Source organism: Emydura macquarii, unplaced genomic scaffold, assembly GCF_026122565.2.
Source record: "Emydura macquarii macquarii isolate MOO-44397 ecotype Brisbane River unplaced genomic scaffold, CSIRO-AGI_Emac_v2 contig_383, whole genome shotgun sequence".
Taxonomy (NCBI): domain Eukaryota; kingdom Metazoa; phylum Chordata; order Testudines; family Chelidae; genus Emydura; species Emydura macquarii.
The window spans coordinates 1,725,884-1,741,771 of NW_027130520.1; the positions used below are offsets into that span (position 1 = coordinate 1,725,884).

Genomic DNA, 15,888 nt, shown 5'->3' on the forward strand with positions numbered 1-15,888 from the left:
CACAATTAGAAGGAACCTAATTTATTTCCTGAACTACAAAAGAAACACAAAAAGCACCTCACTTTCTATTCCTTGTTTAAATATTAATATCTAGAAAAGCATTCTAAACATCTCGATTTAAGCCAAAGTCTCTTTTATTCATATAGGAATAGGTCAGTAAATAACTGGATGTAATGGGCAGTTGCCACTGACATGCTGGACAAATGTAAGTTTGTACATAGCATGGTCACTGAATTAATTTGCATTTAAGAATTTTGTTATAATTAAAAACTTATTCCCAATAGTAGGTTCAAGAATGTGGATATGGGACACTAAAAAACCTATATCCTACTTTCACTCTCTACCCTTGACAATATACTATGCTCAGATAGAACAGAAAATCTCACTAAATTTTGAGTAACAGATTTTAGAGCCAAAACTGACCAACATGTGCAAAGAGCGGTGTATACTGAATATCCGTTTTTCACCCCTTCCACGAAAGATGGTGACCAAGTGTTAAGTAAAAGCTTTAGATGAACAAGTGTACACAAATAAATGTTCAACAGATAATCCACATAGCTGTAAATCCTTTTATTTATTTATTTTTTTAAAAAGTTGCACAGCCAGCTAACATGAATAGGAAACTAATTTTATGAGAATAACTTGAGATGCCTGTGACCACATGAAACTGAACAAGACTAAACAGTTTACACTTAAGAAATTTACTCATGTTTACAGTTTATCTATTCTAAATATAAAGGGTTGACTATAGTCCCAGGAGTATTTACTAATGAAAGTGGCACTAAAGTTCTCTTTGACCTGTCTGTACAATCAAGTCAACCAGCACTTTTACATTTTCATATGATGCAGAGAGTCATGGAACCATGGAATGAAAGCAAACTAAAAAACCCCAAATGCATTACGACTCCATGTTTGTAGGTCTTAATATCAAGATATGCACCTTACAAGTCAATGAACAATCCAGTAGGATACTGAGCTCTCCATCTGCCATAAAAATAAAAATGAGCATAATACAATTCTAAGATGTTTTCTAAAAAACCTTACAGATGTCAATTTGAACCAATGCAAAATAACTAAACATGACACTATTTACAACTTCCTCTGTTTATGGAAAATGTTTCTTTTGCATCTTCCAGTAACAAAAAATTGTAAATAAGAATCCACCTTACTGCATCAATACTGTGATGTCTAGAATTTTTCATTTGAGACACTTTTCCCCTCTTTAAAGCAAACTTAGTTTAACTTTGCGTGGGCCAATTGGTCTATCATTTAGCTCATTAATGGCAGCCATGGCTTCCTCATAATTTGTCATAGCAACAATAGCATCACCTGAAGGCAATCCGTGTTCATTACACTGTATAGAAACAGACTCTGGAATGACTCTATATCCATAGAAAAAATCCAAAATTTCATTAGGGGTGGCTCTAAATGGCAAATTCTTTAATCTAATAGGAGTTACACGATCAGAACCACCACTGAAATTTGGATCAGGCATAAATCTTCCCTCAGGAAAGCCTCCCGTATTATTGTTTCCATACTCCATCCTACCAAAAGGTTCGCCATCACCACCAAAATCCATAAAAGGTGGAGGACCTCTAAAATCCTCAGGAGGTTGTCTAACATCAGGAGGATGCCTAAAGCTCCCAGGAGGGCCAAATGAGTGCATGGGTGGTCCTTGTGGTTGTCCAGGTGGTGAACCAGCTGGACGGGAATGCTCATCTCTGTCATATGCCTGCGAATGAACTTGCATTTTTCCACTTGGTGCTGATGGTGGAACATGTATACCAAACTCCTGCATCTGTTCCTCAGATATAGGTCTTAACAGTACCTCTGTTCCCAAGAACCTTCGACGATTTAAACTTTCTGCTTTCATTGCCTGCTCTTCAGATTTGAACTTTACCAATGCTTCTCCCAGCCCAACTCCTTTGTCATCATAAAGCAAGTACACATCATCTTCATCAATAGCAAATCCTGCAAAGAACTTTTGCACTTCAACTTTTGTCACATCAAATGGGAAGTTTCTTATATATATGCACATCTTTGGGCCAGAATGCCCCTCCCGATAACTTTTTTCTGACATAGCCTGACCAGGCCGATCTCTTTCTTGTGATCTCTTCTTCTCATATGATTCAATTAGTTTCAACATGGATCTTCTAGAAATAGGAAAAATGTAAACAGGACGATTGAAAAGAAACATCCTGTGAAATCCCAGAGCAATTTCATACTCTCTCTGATTCTTCAACATTACAAATGCATCTCTAGTTCTCCTTTGATGCTTGTCCATTAAAAACTTGATCTGGTAGTTAGACACATCCAGGTCTTCAAAGAAAGCTCTCAGATCTCTCTTCTCAAGATTAGTAGACAGATTTCTTAAGTGTATGTAAAATTCCTGGCTGTGAGGTGAACGAGAGCGTGTTCTTTGTCTCCTTGGAGGAGATCTTGGGGGAGATCTTGAATGAGAATGTTTTCTTGAATAAGTATAGTTTGAACCTCTTGTTGGAGAACGCTCTTTACTTAAGTAACGAGCAATTTCATTCTTCATGTCCACTGTGCCACCATATTCAATCCACTGTTCTTCAGTAGCTGGACTTATTTCTATAAATCTTGGACCCATGTATTGTTTATGCCGTTTAAGTCCTTCTAAGGCACCATGAGGTGTAGCAAATTTTACCAAACCATCACCATTGTTTAGGCCATTTTGCCGTTTTATAAAGATCACTCCATCTACTCGTAATCCAGAAAAGAAAGCACGTACTTCATCTTCTGTTGCAGAGTATGGTATACCATGTAGAAATAAATAAACATCATCTGAACTAAATGACTCCCTTCTTGATTGGTTATAGTTTGATTTAGGTATACTTGTATCACCATGTCTTGTACCATTGGTATGAAAGCCAGCCTCCGGGTGATTTGATGAAACATAACCAGATTTATTTATTCCTTTTGTAATAGCTGCAACTAAATTTGAAAGGTTCCCAACTCCTGATGCACCAGAATTACTACCACCTGTTCGTCTAGACCCAGACATTGGCTCTCTTCCCCCGCGATCAAATCTTTTCCGGCTCATTTCTATTGTATTCTGCATTTCGGTCTTGCTGCTGAGAAAGAGCTCTGTGGGGGAGTCTTTGATAAGGCCTCCTGAACAGCTCATAGCACGTCGTGCATCTTCATCTGTTGCAAATATAATAAAAGCCTCCCCAATTTCTCCTCCAATAATATGCACTCCTCCATCAGGAATATTCAATCCCGAGAAGAAACGGCGAATATCTGCAGGACCCGCAACAACAGGAAGCCCCTGTAAACGGATGACTACAGCCATTCTGAGCTCAACCCACAGCAAAAATCACCTGCAGACAAAAAGGTACACATGATAGCAAGTCTTTATTACTCATCTATTACAGTATCTTAATACTTAAGCTAGAGCCTTTTCAAGGAAAATCTGTCTCAGTCAAGATTTATGAAATCAAAAACTCTCAAATTCACATCAATCAGTGATCCTGTTTTAATCTTAAAGTTGATTAAGTAGTCAGAACAATTCACTACTCCACCTAGAGGTACGCACAGAACTGTCAATACTCCTTATCTTAAGGGCAACAAAATCCAAAGAAGTCACTTTTCTCGCCATCCAAGATAAATAAGGAATGCCTCAAGTCCTTCATGGCACGATTGCTACCTTCCAGAGGTCTCTACCTGATATTAAAGACCAAAATCTTCTGTTTCAGTGTTAATAGGACACTTTCCATCATAGCACTGAGAGCTCTAGGTAGATTACAGACAAAAAGGATAACTACTTCACTGATAATTAAAGTAATTCATCCGCAATGATGAATTTAGACTTTCAGACAAGCTGGTCTACCAACTGACCAGTTCTGCTCAACGATGGGTACATTTATTCAGCATTCAACAACATTGCCTCTTTCAAGTAGTCAGGATGCTAACTACATCAGCCACATGCACTCAGGAGAGTATGTCCTACTTCCCAGTCATAAGTATGTGAGAAAAGGTTGTGCGTGATCTTTAAAAATATTCAGTGATAAGCGTTAAGCTTTAGGCAGCTTACCTGTTTTTGCTTGGAAGACCTGATAAATTCTGTAAAATCAACTTAACTGTGGAAAGAAAATGAAACATAATTAATGGCTGATATCGGAGTTTGAGTTCACAATTTGTGCCACATTACTGTGGCATGTCCATATCAATGGATAACATTAACAGCCAAGCACTGTAATGAAACCACAAGTTTGAGTACTATGGAGAATTCCTTCCTTGTTCCAAGAGAAATATAAGTCAGACATACTGTACTTCAGCAAAATGCTACGACTTGCATCTCTGCCTGTGAATCCGTTTAGCAGTAGGAAAGAAAATTCAAAAGTTAAGGGTGACTTCTGGAAATGATGTAAACATGCTGAGATTAATCGGTCATCAATTGTGCCACATTGAACTGTTGAAATGCAATAGAACTGCCAATAAGGTAGAGGAAAAACCCTCTATTACTTCAGTCCTTGAAAGGTGTATAAATCCAGCTCAAGATTGCATGTCCAATTCTTCTGAAATCCACCTGCTTTTGATGTGCATGACAAAACATACTAATCATCACCAGTCCACTATGTCTATCTTCAATGCAAATCATATGAAAGAGCCAAAAATTCCAAACAGATTTCAATGAGTACATGAATTTATAAACAAACCTCATTTGCATGGTTCTTCCCTCACAAATGCTTGCTGCATTTCAAACATGTAACCACGAACCACTGAATGTGCTCTGACAAGCTACAGGATAACACAGATCTACATTACAGAAACAAGGCAAACTTATGCACTGAATTACTACCAAATTATTTTCTTTTTAAACAAGCTGCTACTGACAAGTAGTTAAAAATGCCACCACATTATACAGAAAGCCCTAATTTATCACAATTGTAAGACACAATGCAGACCATTATAAATTACTCAGATTTCTGATCTACGGACATCTACTAATCACAAAAGCTGATCACTTCACCTGTATTTAGTTAGCACAAAAAAAAATAGAAGCCCAAATTTCTGTAACTGACAGATCTTATTTTACTTCTAAATTGTCTGAATACTTGCTTTCTGTAGACATGCCTGTAAACTAGGAAGACTGAATGTTTGCACTTGTAGATAAACAGCTCCCCACATCTGTATAAGCTATCTTCTCAACAGATGAAATAGCAATGCCAACGTGCAAGAAAAGAATTCAATGGTGAGAGAATTCTCTGAAAGGGCCTTCATTTCTTGAAAAGTCAAGTCCATTTGCCCACTAATTCATGTAGGATTCTGATGGAGTATTTCAGCAGTTTTCTAGCACCTTTCTGTGTTCCTACAACCAAAAATCGTTTCCTGGTATTTTGTTGTCAGCCCAGAACCAGTTATGCTCAGTACTCCTCCTGTGATGACAACCGTCAAGTTATCCATCATACACCATGGACATAATATACAGCTTCTAGTGCTTAAACCAGACAAATTAATTTCAGATCACCACATAAAATTAAGTCACTGTTAATTGTTCCACAATACAAGTACAAGTTAATCCAATACATTTTTTACTAGCTGTTCATCCAAACAATCAAGAGATGGTAACAAATGTAGACAAGTCATCAGATGGCTTAAATGAATAACCCAGGAAACTGAAATGTAGTCTTAAAAAAAAAAAAAAAAGACAAGCTTTTTCTTAAAATACACGTAAGTCCAAATCAGCAGTAGAGTGAGGCTTTCCAAGAAGAACAAATATTCAGATACTAAATGGATAAGGCTTTTGGGAAAACCCTATGTATTCACCAATTCAAACCACAAAGGCTTTGTTAGCTTACATTAAATATCGTCTTTTAAAAAATATCAATAAGCAGCACACAAGGCCATTATGACTATACTTTCATCTCATCACCTGGCAAAACCTGATACCATGCTCACTTTCACTACCAATCAAAAAGAGACAAACATTTCATAAAACTAGGTCTCCATAAGGTTGATGGTTACTTATCACCTTATGATTTCTCAGACCCAGGTCCCATGCAATCAAAGTCATGGCTTGGAAAGCACGACTGAAGACAATCCAGCAGATGGCACTAACTGAAACTAAAACCGAAGTGAATGAACAATGACGTGTTTATTAATTTTGTTTTAAAAAGGTAGGTCAGTAAGCAATTCCCAATCTCAGCTGCTGGCAAAAATGGACTTTAACAGCCAAAGCAAGGCGTTATCAACTCGGAAATTTAGTTTCACTGGAGCAACATCTGAATCACGTCTGCAGAGAAGCCCATTGCACGGAACGGATGGAAGACTTCGGCGTGGCGCTGCCATTTGGGAAAAACCAGCAGGTGTCGAGCATGAGCCAACGGTCCCACAAACTCTGGGCCACAGCGCGGCGGGGCCGCCCCTACTCGCAGCATCCCACACTCCGCAGCCCGATTAGGGCGACTGACGACGCATCTCAAGCCTAGAAAGCAAAGCACCTTCCGCCTCCAAACTGGGCACGACCCGGGTGCCTCCAGCACCGGCCCGCATGTTCGCTGGGATCCTCCATCCAGAGACTTACGGGACCCAGCCCATACGGAGGAGGAAAAAGGGGGTCGCTCGCCTCATGCCACGCGCGCCCCAGTCCCGCCAGAGGCCGTTTGTGATCCGATCCTGCGGAGAACAAGCCCGGCCTCCCCGCGGTACCGAGGCGGGAGGGGACGGGACGGAACGGGGGGCCGATATCCAAGCTCACGAATGAGGAGGACCATCCGGAGCGGCCGACAGGCCTCCACGGGCGACAGCATCGCAGGCACTAGGACGGGACTCCAGCGGAGCCCGCCCAGGCAGCTGGAGAAACCAGCAACGTATCGTGGACCCGTGCCGTGGCCATCTCCCAGCGCAGACCCTCCGCCCCCAAGACGGGCGCCCGGCCAGCGGGCGACCGAGAGCACTGCCCGGGGGAGCCGATCTCCCTCACCCCACTTCCATGGCCCCACCCACCGTACACACCGCTGCCCGCTACACGAGGGAGAAGCTCCCCGCAGAGCGCCTCGCTCCGTGTCCCCCGCTGCAGCAGCTCCGGACTCAAGCAGTAACAAGATGGCGTCTTTCCCCTTTTCCCAACTGAGTCTGACCAGGCCCACACGCATGCGCGCCCCCTACGCTACAGTTCAGACTGCACTACACATGCGCGACCCTTCCCGCATCTCTTCCCGCTCGCCTTATCGTTACGCAGGTACAATCTAGACTGCCGCCTACGGCAGGGTGAGGGTGTCACTGCAACCTCTTCCGGTACCCGGAACCAGTGCACATGCGTGCGTGACCTTTTCAGCTTTCATCTCCTGCGTTCTCACTGCGCATGTGCTAAGTCATAGGCGGCGGCGCATCGGACTTCAGTACGCATGCGTCTGTGCTTTGCTAGACGGCCGCTGCTTTCCCCGTGCTTGGTTCACAAATGCGCATGCGTAGAATCTCCCGCTAGTGTCCTGTGCTCCGCTGCTCCGTTCTTTTTTCAATCATCTCTGTGGGCAGTGCGGAAAAGATTTTACCTTCTCTCCCGCATAGCGAACAAAGGGAAAGGGCCTCTGTCTTGACTCTTGAGCGTGCGGAGTCGGATCGGAGCCTTTTAGCCTTCAGTCTCACAGTCTATTCTGGAGCCTCGTTAGCACCTCTGCCCCTTGTTTCCAGGGTGGTGTCCTCTAATCCTGTTTTGGTGCTGGCTGGAATAGCATTGACATGGGGTTGGTTGGAGGTTTGAGTGGCTGCCTTCTGGCGGGAAGGATAGAATACCAGTGATGGTATCAGGATGAATTAATGGGTTATGAAGTATTTATTGTGGGTGATAGGTACCTTAGAGACTAAGCATAATACTCCTAAAGTCAGGATTCTGCTCTCCATATAAGTAGCAACTATCTTCAATTTTGGTTTGGAAATAGGTGCCAGTTTTTCTGGAAGCGGTTCTCCAACTTTCAAGTAATCGTTTTCTTATTATTTTACTGTGAAAAATACATGATAGTTGGTGGAACAAATGTAGGGGGATTGAGTTTATGTAACTGACAGTTGAGCCTCCATTTGCTATCTCCAGAAAAGATGCTACTGGAGCAGGAAGATAGAAGTCTCAATCTGTCACTGGTAACTGGACCCTTAAGTCACAGTTACTGCTGAAACATGTATCCAGTTGGGAACTACTAGAAAGCAATTGGTGTGATAAGCATATGGGTTGGGTTTCCAAGCAGTAATAGCACACAGGATCATAAACTGAGATGTGATTTGGTGCCTGGAAAAGGAAAGTCAGGAATAATCCTAAAGACATCCAACGTACAGAAGTTTTGGTAAGATTTAGAGAGCATGAGAGGTATAGGTGTCTATCTCTGTTCCCTTTGCTGTTTTCTCCCTGCTGCTTTTTATTTTACCCTTGCTTTGCAGACCCAGGTCTATTTAAAAAAAAAATCTATTTTGAGCCAAGATTATTTCTCTCCCTTAGCACGATCTTCTTACTGGGTTCTCCGGTATTATATAATAATAATAAATATATATATATAGTATATATTGTGCTGGTTTTATATTCCTTTTATATTTCCTTTTTCTCCAGTCTTCAGCGTACGCACCTCTTCCTCAGCTCTCATCCTATTCCTCCCTCCCTCTTTCCGCCACACCACCGCTCACCCATCTGTAATTCACTGGTCTGGCAGTCTCTTATATTTGCTCCCCGTCCTGACATCACACCACGCTGTTTTTCTAAACCTGCTCTTCCGTTCAGGGGGCGGGGGCGCGGGGAGGTGAGACGCACGGTCGGTCAGTGCCGCCAGTCCCCTTTTCCCCCCTTCCCCTTCCTGCTCTTTCTGGGATTCTGGCCCCTCTGGCTGCCCGTAGTCGGGACTGTCCGTTAATCGTCTGGGAGGCGGGTTTCGCCAATCAGCGCGGGCGAGGCGGAGGAAGGGGGGTGCTGAGACTGAGTAGCCATGGCGACGGCGGGGCGCTATGGCTGCGTTGCTCTGGTCCTGCTGTTCAGCGCGCGACTCTCGGCCGGGCAGAGCTTCTCCCTGCCCCTGCGCCAACCCCAGGACTGCGGCGCTGCCCGTTTCTTCGATATCTCCAGCCTGGCGTGCGGCCAGTGCGGGCCCCACCAGGGGCGGAGCGCCTGGGGTGAGAGCCCCTCCTCCCCTCCCAGTCCCATCCCCTTCCCCGCCGGGCCGCGCTGGAGGGAAGGAGAGGGAGCGAGCGAGGGGCGCAGCCTCGGAGGATGGGGGGAGTCCTGTCTCCTAGTAGGCGGGGTTGGGATGTGTAAGTCCAGCCTGCCGTCCGTCTGTCTAGGTATTGGAGGTGGGTGAACACCCATCTCGGGGGTGGGGCTGGGAGGCCAGTCTCCGCTCAGACACGGGATCAGCTTGAGGCACCTGCCTGGAGGCTGCGATCACAAAGCGGCTTTTAAAGCCGTGTTTGTGGCAGATCCTGGGAGCCGAGCAGCGTGTCACCCTAACAAGGGCAGACAGGGGGAGTATACTCAATGACTGTCATTAGCCCTCAAGTACCCGGCTTTCATCCATCTCCCCCATTGTTCTCTATGCACTTGTATATCTATGTTTCCTATTTACTGTATCATTCTACCTCTGCATCTGACGAAGTGAGCTGAGTCTCACGAAAGCTTATGCCTATAAAAAATTAAATTTGTTAGTCTTTAAAGTGCCACAGAAATCTCGTTGTTTTTGGACAGATAAGAAGCAGAGAAAGAGGAAGGTTAGAAAAAACACATTAAATGTATCACTTTGAAGAGCTGAATGTCATTCTGGTGTGACCAGCTTTTTCATTTCATATAATAGTTGCCCTAAACAACAAGTCTAGAAATGAGACCGCTGTGCCACTGTAAGAGCGCTTGTGTAGCTGTGTTATGATAGCGGGAGAGTGTTCTCCTACCTAGATAATGAAACAACTTAAATGAGTGGTGGTAGCTATGTTGGTGGGAGAGTGTCTCCTGCCAACAAAGCACTGCTAGCTTATGCTAGCAAAACTTGTCACTCAGCGGTGTGTTTTTTCACACCCTTGCATGACAAAAGTTTTGCTGGCATCAGTGTTAGCTTAGACAAGGCCTTAGTCTCTTTCCTTTTTGTGTTAAATGTGCATCAATGTGGTGCTCATTAACTGAAGAATTAATAACCTTGATTGATGCTTTTTCCTAGTATGTGGCTGATGAGTATTTGTGGGTCTTGGACACTTGTAAATTTCTGCAAATGTGTACTTGATCAGATAGGTCCAGTGTTATGTGATCTGTCCAGAGCTGAAAGCATTTAGAATAGATTATGTTTTGAAATGTATGTGTATATACATTAAAAATTCATGCTGTAGATACATGAGTTGTAGATTCTTGCAAAGAAGGGAGTAACAGGGATCTGAGAAAATTTTCTGACAATGCCATTTAAAAAAAAGTTTCTCAAATTGAGCAAAGCTCAATATTTTATTTGTTTAATTTTATGTCAGGTTTTGTTTGCATTAGAAATAACAATAAATGTAAATAATAATTAGGGGGCCATTCTTGTGTACCCTCAACTTTCACAGTTGAAATCAGTGAAAGTTGCAAGTGCTGAAAACTTCACAGGATCAAGCTGATGGAATAGTATTTGCAGTATTTGAGGATAGGTTATTTTACTATTCATGTTTGAATAAAGGAAAATTTATATTTAAAAACTACTGAATTTTTAAAACAGCTTACAAAATAACTTTAATGCTCTTTGCACACAAAGAAAATGGTTTTCGTTGCTTATCTTTAATCTTTCAGAGTAATTCTACTTTTGAAGGATAAAAACTGAACTCTAACATAAACATTCTAAAAGAAGTAGAGTGTTTTTACTGCAGTTCTTATTCAGATATCTTGTTTAAGCAGGAAATTAAATGAGTCTTCATTTAAGAGCTGTAGCAATTGCTATATGATAGAGTTGCGTTTTTATTTGTATGGGATGAAAAATAAAATGTATTATTTACTTTTTAGGTACTTCATGTGTATGTGTACCAGGATTCAAGATGGTTTCTAATAATGGTGGGCCTTCTGTTATTTGTGAAAAATGCCCACAGAATATGGCAAGTATTAGACTTTACAAATTGTACTGTGATGATGATACATTTTTGCAGTTTGCAGTCTTTGATAAGTTTTGATTTCTTTTTTAATTTATTACAAAATTTCTTATTTAATTTTGTTTGGAAAATTTTAACTTTAAGAAAATATTTTGACAGCAATATTTTTATTTAGAACTATTGAAAATTTGTGTTCAGGTATTGGTAAGAATAAAATTCTGAGTGCTGTATCTATGAAACTTTTGTTAGATGAAGTTACTTCATTTCTATTGTAAACCAAGCACTTTTAAACAACACTTTATTTTCAAGATGCATAAATGGGTTTCAACTAATGCTTTTAAAAAAACCTAACTAAAAATGCCTCTTATACTCTAACTAGGTACAGTATTGTGACTCCAAACCTCCGAAGAGATCCATCTATGCAGATCCTTAAGTCTGAATGGAGCCCATTGAATACATTGATGGTTCTCCGTACTAGGATCTCTAGCATGTTCTTCAGACAGCTTTGTGAATGTTATCCGTGTTAGAATACTTGAATACTTTCTATTTTAATTAAAGTATGTGTCAGACTTCTATTTCAGGTGATCTAGTGGACTTTTATAAAGGATTTTACAAATATTTTAAACTTTCTTTAGAGTGGAGTTACTGAAGATGGGTGGAATTGTATTACTTGTCCTAAGGGCTTAACTACGGAAGGAAAATGTAAATGCTCCATTAACGAAATTTTAGGTAAGAAATTTATACACAATATGAAATGTTGATCTTAAACATCTGAGTTTGTCAAAACAGCATAGTGTGTATTACTAACATTAATAAGAAACAGCAAGCCAAAGTTAAAAGGGTATTCTTCTTGGTTTTTAAAACCATCTCCCCAAAAACCCACAAACCCATAGCAGACAGAACAGTGTTCTTTAGCCATTATTCCTTCCATTTGAAAGTAGCAAGTAAAACTAAAGAATTATTAGTCTTACCAGACCCCTTTGCCCATCCCTGGCAGGCAGCAATTCTGATTGAAGTGAAAAAATGGGATAATGACATCAACTTTATCAAAAACATACTAGTTAAATGCAAAGATAATGAAGACTTTAAAGCTGTGTAATGCAGAAATGACTCATCCATCATTAGAAATAGCAGGATAGTCTGGGTAAACAAACTACCCTGGATTAAGAATAGCTCATCCCATGTCTCTCTTGATACACATGGCCCAGTGCTGCAGCCCTTAGTCATATGAATGGTCTCACTGACTTTATAAGTAAGGGTTGCAGGATTAAGCCCATAGCTGGTTAGAGTGTCCACCCCAAGAAAATTTCTGATGCATATCAGTGGACACAGTAAATGCACTTCAATATTCATTTATATCAAATATACATTTATGTTGTTTCTGAAACATGTCTTCTTAAATAAAAAGGCAAGAGTAGAATGTGATCTCTGTATAGCCTGATTTTTATAGACTTGCCTGACACCTGAAATGCTTCTGTCCATTTGTTGTGTTTAAGGTCTTAGTCTGTGATGCCAGGTGGTCAGTTCTGAAAAAAAACTCTCTTAACAGGAATTATCATAACTGAATCAAATGTCTCCTATTTCAGACTCTTTTGGATGCAAAGAAGGCTAATTATTAATTTTTGCATTGCTCCTATTTTCAGAGAAGACACAATGTCATCCTGATCTTTCTGGCTATATACCAGACTCAGGAACTTGTGACAGAAATGTTTTAATATTGTTATCCAAACAGTTACATTTTTCAACAGAAATCAGATATCTTTGTACTAGGCTGATTCTTCCTGATCACTGATTTAAGTCTTAAAAATGTGGTTTTGAGGGTGCCTTAAGATACACCCAACTGTCATTTAATATTAAACTGCTAATATATTCCTAAGAACCAAAAAACGTTTTTAGCTGAAAAATCCCTTCTTAAGCATCATGAGAGTTACAAAACACATTGCTCATCCCCATAGCAAACAGTCAAAAGAGTAAAAGTACAATGATGCAAAAACTTAAACAAATCACCCCAAAGAGCTTTGAAAAAAATTCTTACATTTGTGACATGTTCATAAGTGCACCATCTTTGCACAGAATCTGTAATTTAGTTCTTTAACACCATTAATCTGTGGTTTTATTAGTCTTCTTAGGAAGCTTCAATTTCTAAATTTTTCTTTCTTGTTCCATAAAAATTATGGTTACATGCTGTTCAAAGAGAATTACTTTACTCCAAAATTTTGCAATTTTATTATAAATATCCTGTTCTTTTGAAGACAAGTTCCTCCTTAATACCAGTGTAGAGAAACTTGTGTGTGTGTGTTAGTATTAGTGTTAATTTCTGAACCACATTTTCTGAAGATTTTCCAAAAGATGTGTTCCTTTAAATAATTATTTTTGTAAGCAGCTTTATTACCTATGCAGAATATTGTATATCATATTATTGCTCATATTTGCATTTTTTTCATGCAGTGGAAAGAGATGTTAATGGCACGTTGTTGAATGAAGCATTGTGTATACGCTGTGATGGAAACGAACCATCATTCTCTGCTTCAAATGTCTTAGGAAATAGGTAAGCATTCTTACTTCTTCTAAATTTGGTGTATTCAAAGCTGGTGGTGGAGCGAGAACAAATGCATTCTTATATTAATAATGTATTGCTTTATTTGGTGCTAATGGAATAGTTGTGGAAATGAACAGGCAACATAAAAAATTTTTAAAACCCAGTCCAGCTCCCATTGAAGACCATTGGCAGTTGACTCAAGCCTCTAATAAACACTGTGCTGTGAAAACAGAAAAGAACACTTTTTGTATACTTAAGCTGAAACGCACTTGCAGTGTTTTAGCCATATTGATCCCAGGATATTAAAGAGACAACATAGGGTGAGGTCATATCTTTTGTTGGACCAACTTTTGCTGGTGAGAGAGACAAGCTTTCAAGCATACACAGAGCTGAAGGATAACTCGGTGTATACTGGAAAGTCTCTCTCACAAGCAAAAGTTGGTCCAGTAAAAGATATTTCACTCGCCTTATCTCATTGATGGACCTGCCCTCCATGAACTTAACTAATTCTTTTTTTAACCCAATTACACTTTCGGCCTTTGCAACAAGTTCCACAGGTTGACTGTGAAGAAGTTGTGTGAAGAAGTACTTCCTTTTGTTTGTTTTTAAATCTGCAGCCTATTAATTTCGTTCAAGAACCCCTTGTGTTATGTGAAGGAGTAAATAACATTTCACTTATTCACTTTCTCTACCCCATTCATGATTTTCTAAAACTATCATATCCCCCATTAATTGTCTCTCTTCTAGGCGAACAGTCCCAGTTTTTTTAATCTCTCCTCATGTGGAAGATGTTCCATACCCCTAATAATTTTTGTTGCCTTTCTCTATACCTTTTCCAGTTCAATGTCTTTTTGGAGATGGGATGACCGGAACTGCACAGAGTATTCAAGATGTGGGCATACCATTAATTTATATAGTGACATTATGATATTTTCTGTCTTATTATCTATCCTTTTCCTACTGGTTCCTAGCTTTTTTGTTTTTTGTTGTTAGCTTTTTTGACTGCCACTGCACATTGAGCAGATGATTTCAGATAACTATTTATAACTGACTCCTAGATCTCTTTCTTGAGTGGTAACAATTAATGTAGAATGCATCATTTTCTATGTATAGTTAGGATTTTTTTCCAGTGTGCATTACCTTGCAATTATCAACTCTGAATTTCATCTGGCATTTTGTTGCCCAGCCACCCAGTTTTGTGAGATCCTTTTGTAATTCTTCACAGTCGGTTTTGGACTTAATGATCTTGAGTAATTTTGTATTGTCTGTAAATTTTGCCACCTCACTTTTTTACCCCCTTTTCCAGATAATATATGACTGTGTTGAACAGAACAGCTCCCAATACAGATCCCTCCTATTTACCACTTTCCATCATGAAACCTGACCATTTATTCCTATCTTTTGTTTCCAATTTAAAACAGTTATTGATCCATGAGAGGACCTTACCTCTTATCCTGTATCTGCTTACTTTGCTTAAAGCCTTTGGTGAGGAACCTTGTCAAAGGCTTTCTGAAAGTCCAAGTACACTGTACCCACTGAATCATTCTTGTCCACATGCTTGTTGACCCCCTCAAAGAATTCTAATAGATTGATGAGGCATGATTTCTGTTTACAAAAGCTATGCTGACTCTTCTCCAACAAATAGTGTTCATCTTTTGTGGTTTTTGCTACATATTAGAGTTAAGGAAATAATAGTAACTCTGTAATGGAACAAACTTATTCTAAGCCAACATTTGAAGAGAATACCTTGCTAGCAGTTCTCACTTAACATTATAAAGTCTTATTGTTAACCCTATTTTTAAGTGTTTTCTTCATGTTTATATTTTTTGTATGTGTGATTTATAGGTGTATAAGATGTGAACAAACATTCATCAATATAAGCAAGTCTTGTGACTGTTCAGACCCAAATATTTTGGTAAGTGAAACAAACAGCTTATATCAAAGTATGAAGGAAGAAAGTTATGTTGTAAAGTGTCTTATGTGTATATATTTTTAATTGGAATTTCTGTCTTTTAATGTTATCTTTTCAGACAGGAGGGTTATGCTTCACTAACAGCGGAAACTTCCCCTCAAAGGCAATTGCAACTGTACGTTATGGACAGCTAGTAAGTGTTTTTCTTAAAACATTATCAAGTTGCCTCATGTTATATATTATAGTTAGGTTTTTCGTGCTGAAATGTTTTCAAGTAAAAAGAGTATTTTGTTACCCAGTTTAATTTTAATGGTACATTTGCTCATGCCTGGTATTATTTCAGTTCTTCGTCTACTTGTGTATATATAGCAAAGTCAGTTTCTTCTGACCACTCTCC

General features: G+C 39.9%; 2 protein-coding genes across 5 annotated transcripts in view; one reads left to right on the forward strand and one right to left on the reverse strand.

The window, feature by feature from the left end:
* Positions 1-555: 555 nt before the first annotated feature.
* On the reverse strand, positions 556-7,108 carry RBM12B (RNA binding motif protein 12B). 3 transcript variants are annotated; one of them, XM_067536414.1, is made up of 3 exons: positions 6,985-7,108; positions 4,061-4,106; positions 556-3,347 (listed from the first exon to the last, which is right to left on the reverse strand). In XM_067536414.1, exon 3 carries the CDS (start codon positions 3,317-3,319, stop codon positions 1,223-1,225), a length of 2,097 nt encoding a protein of 698 aa, XP_067392515.1. In that variant the 5' UTR covers positions 3,320-3,347; positions 4,061-4,106; positions 6,985-7,108; the 3' UTR covers positions 556-1,222. The 3 variants fall into 3 exon arrangements, with proteins under 3 accessions (XP_067392515.1, XP_067392522.1, XP_067392510.1); XM_067536421.1 differs by having other exon boundaries at positions 6,976-7,094; XM_067536409.1 differs by lacking the exon at positions 6,985-7,108 and having other exon boundaries at positions 4,061-6,959.
* Positions 7,109-8,936: 1,828 nt separating this feature from the next.
* TMEM67 (transmembrane protein 67) overlaps positions 8,937-15,888 on the forward strand; it is a 59,328-nt gene continuing 52,376 nt past the window's right edge. Inside the window, exons 1-6 of one of the 2 annotated variants that reach the window (XM_067536433.1) lie at positions 8,937-9,120; positions 10,958-11,046; positions 11,676-11,769; positions 13,489-13,588; positions 15,425-15,494; positions 15,610-15,684. In XM_067536433.1, the coding sequence (XP_067392534.1) occupies positions 8,937-9,120; positions 10,958-11,046; positions 11,676-11,769; positions 13,489-13,588; positions 15,425-15,494; positions 15,610-15,684 (612 nt within the window). Of the gene's footprint in view, positions 9,121-10,957; positions 11,047-11,675; positions 11,770-13,488; positions 13,589-15,424; positions 15,495-15,609; positions 15,685-15,888 lie in introns of those variants that run through there. The other variant, XR_010917681.1, reaches the window with a different exon arrangement.

What these genes read in the sequence shown, in the direction of transcription:
- RBM12B (XM_067536414.1), bottom strand. Translation starts at nt 3,319, where the DNA reads ATGGCTGTAGTCATCCGTTTACAGGGGCTTCCTGTTGTTGCGGGTCCT.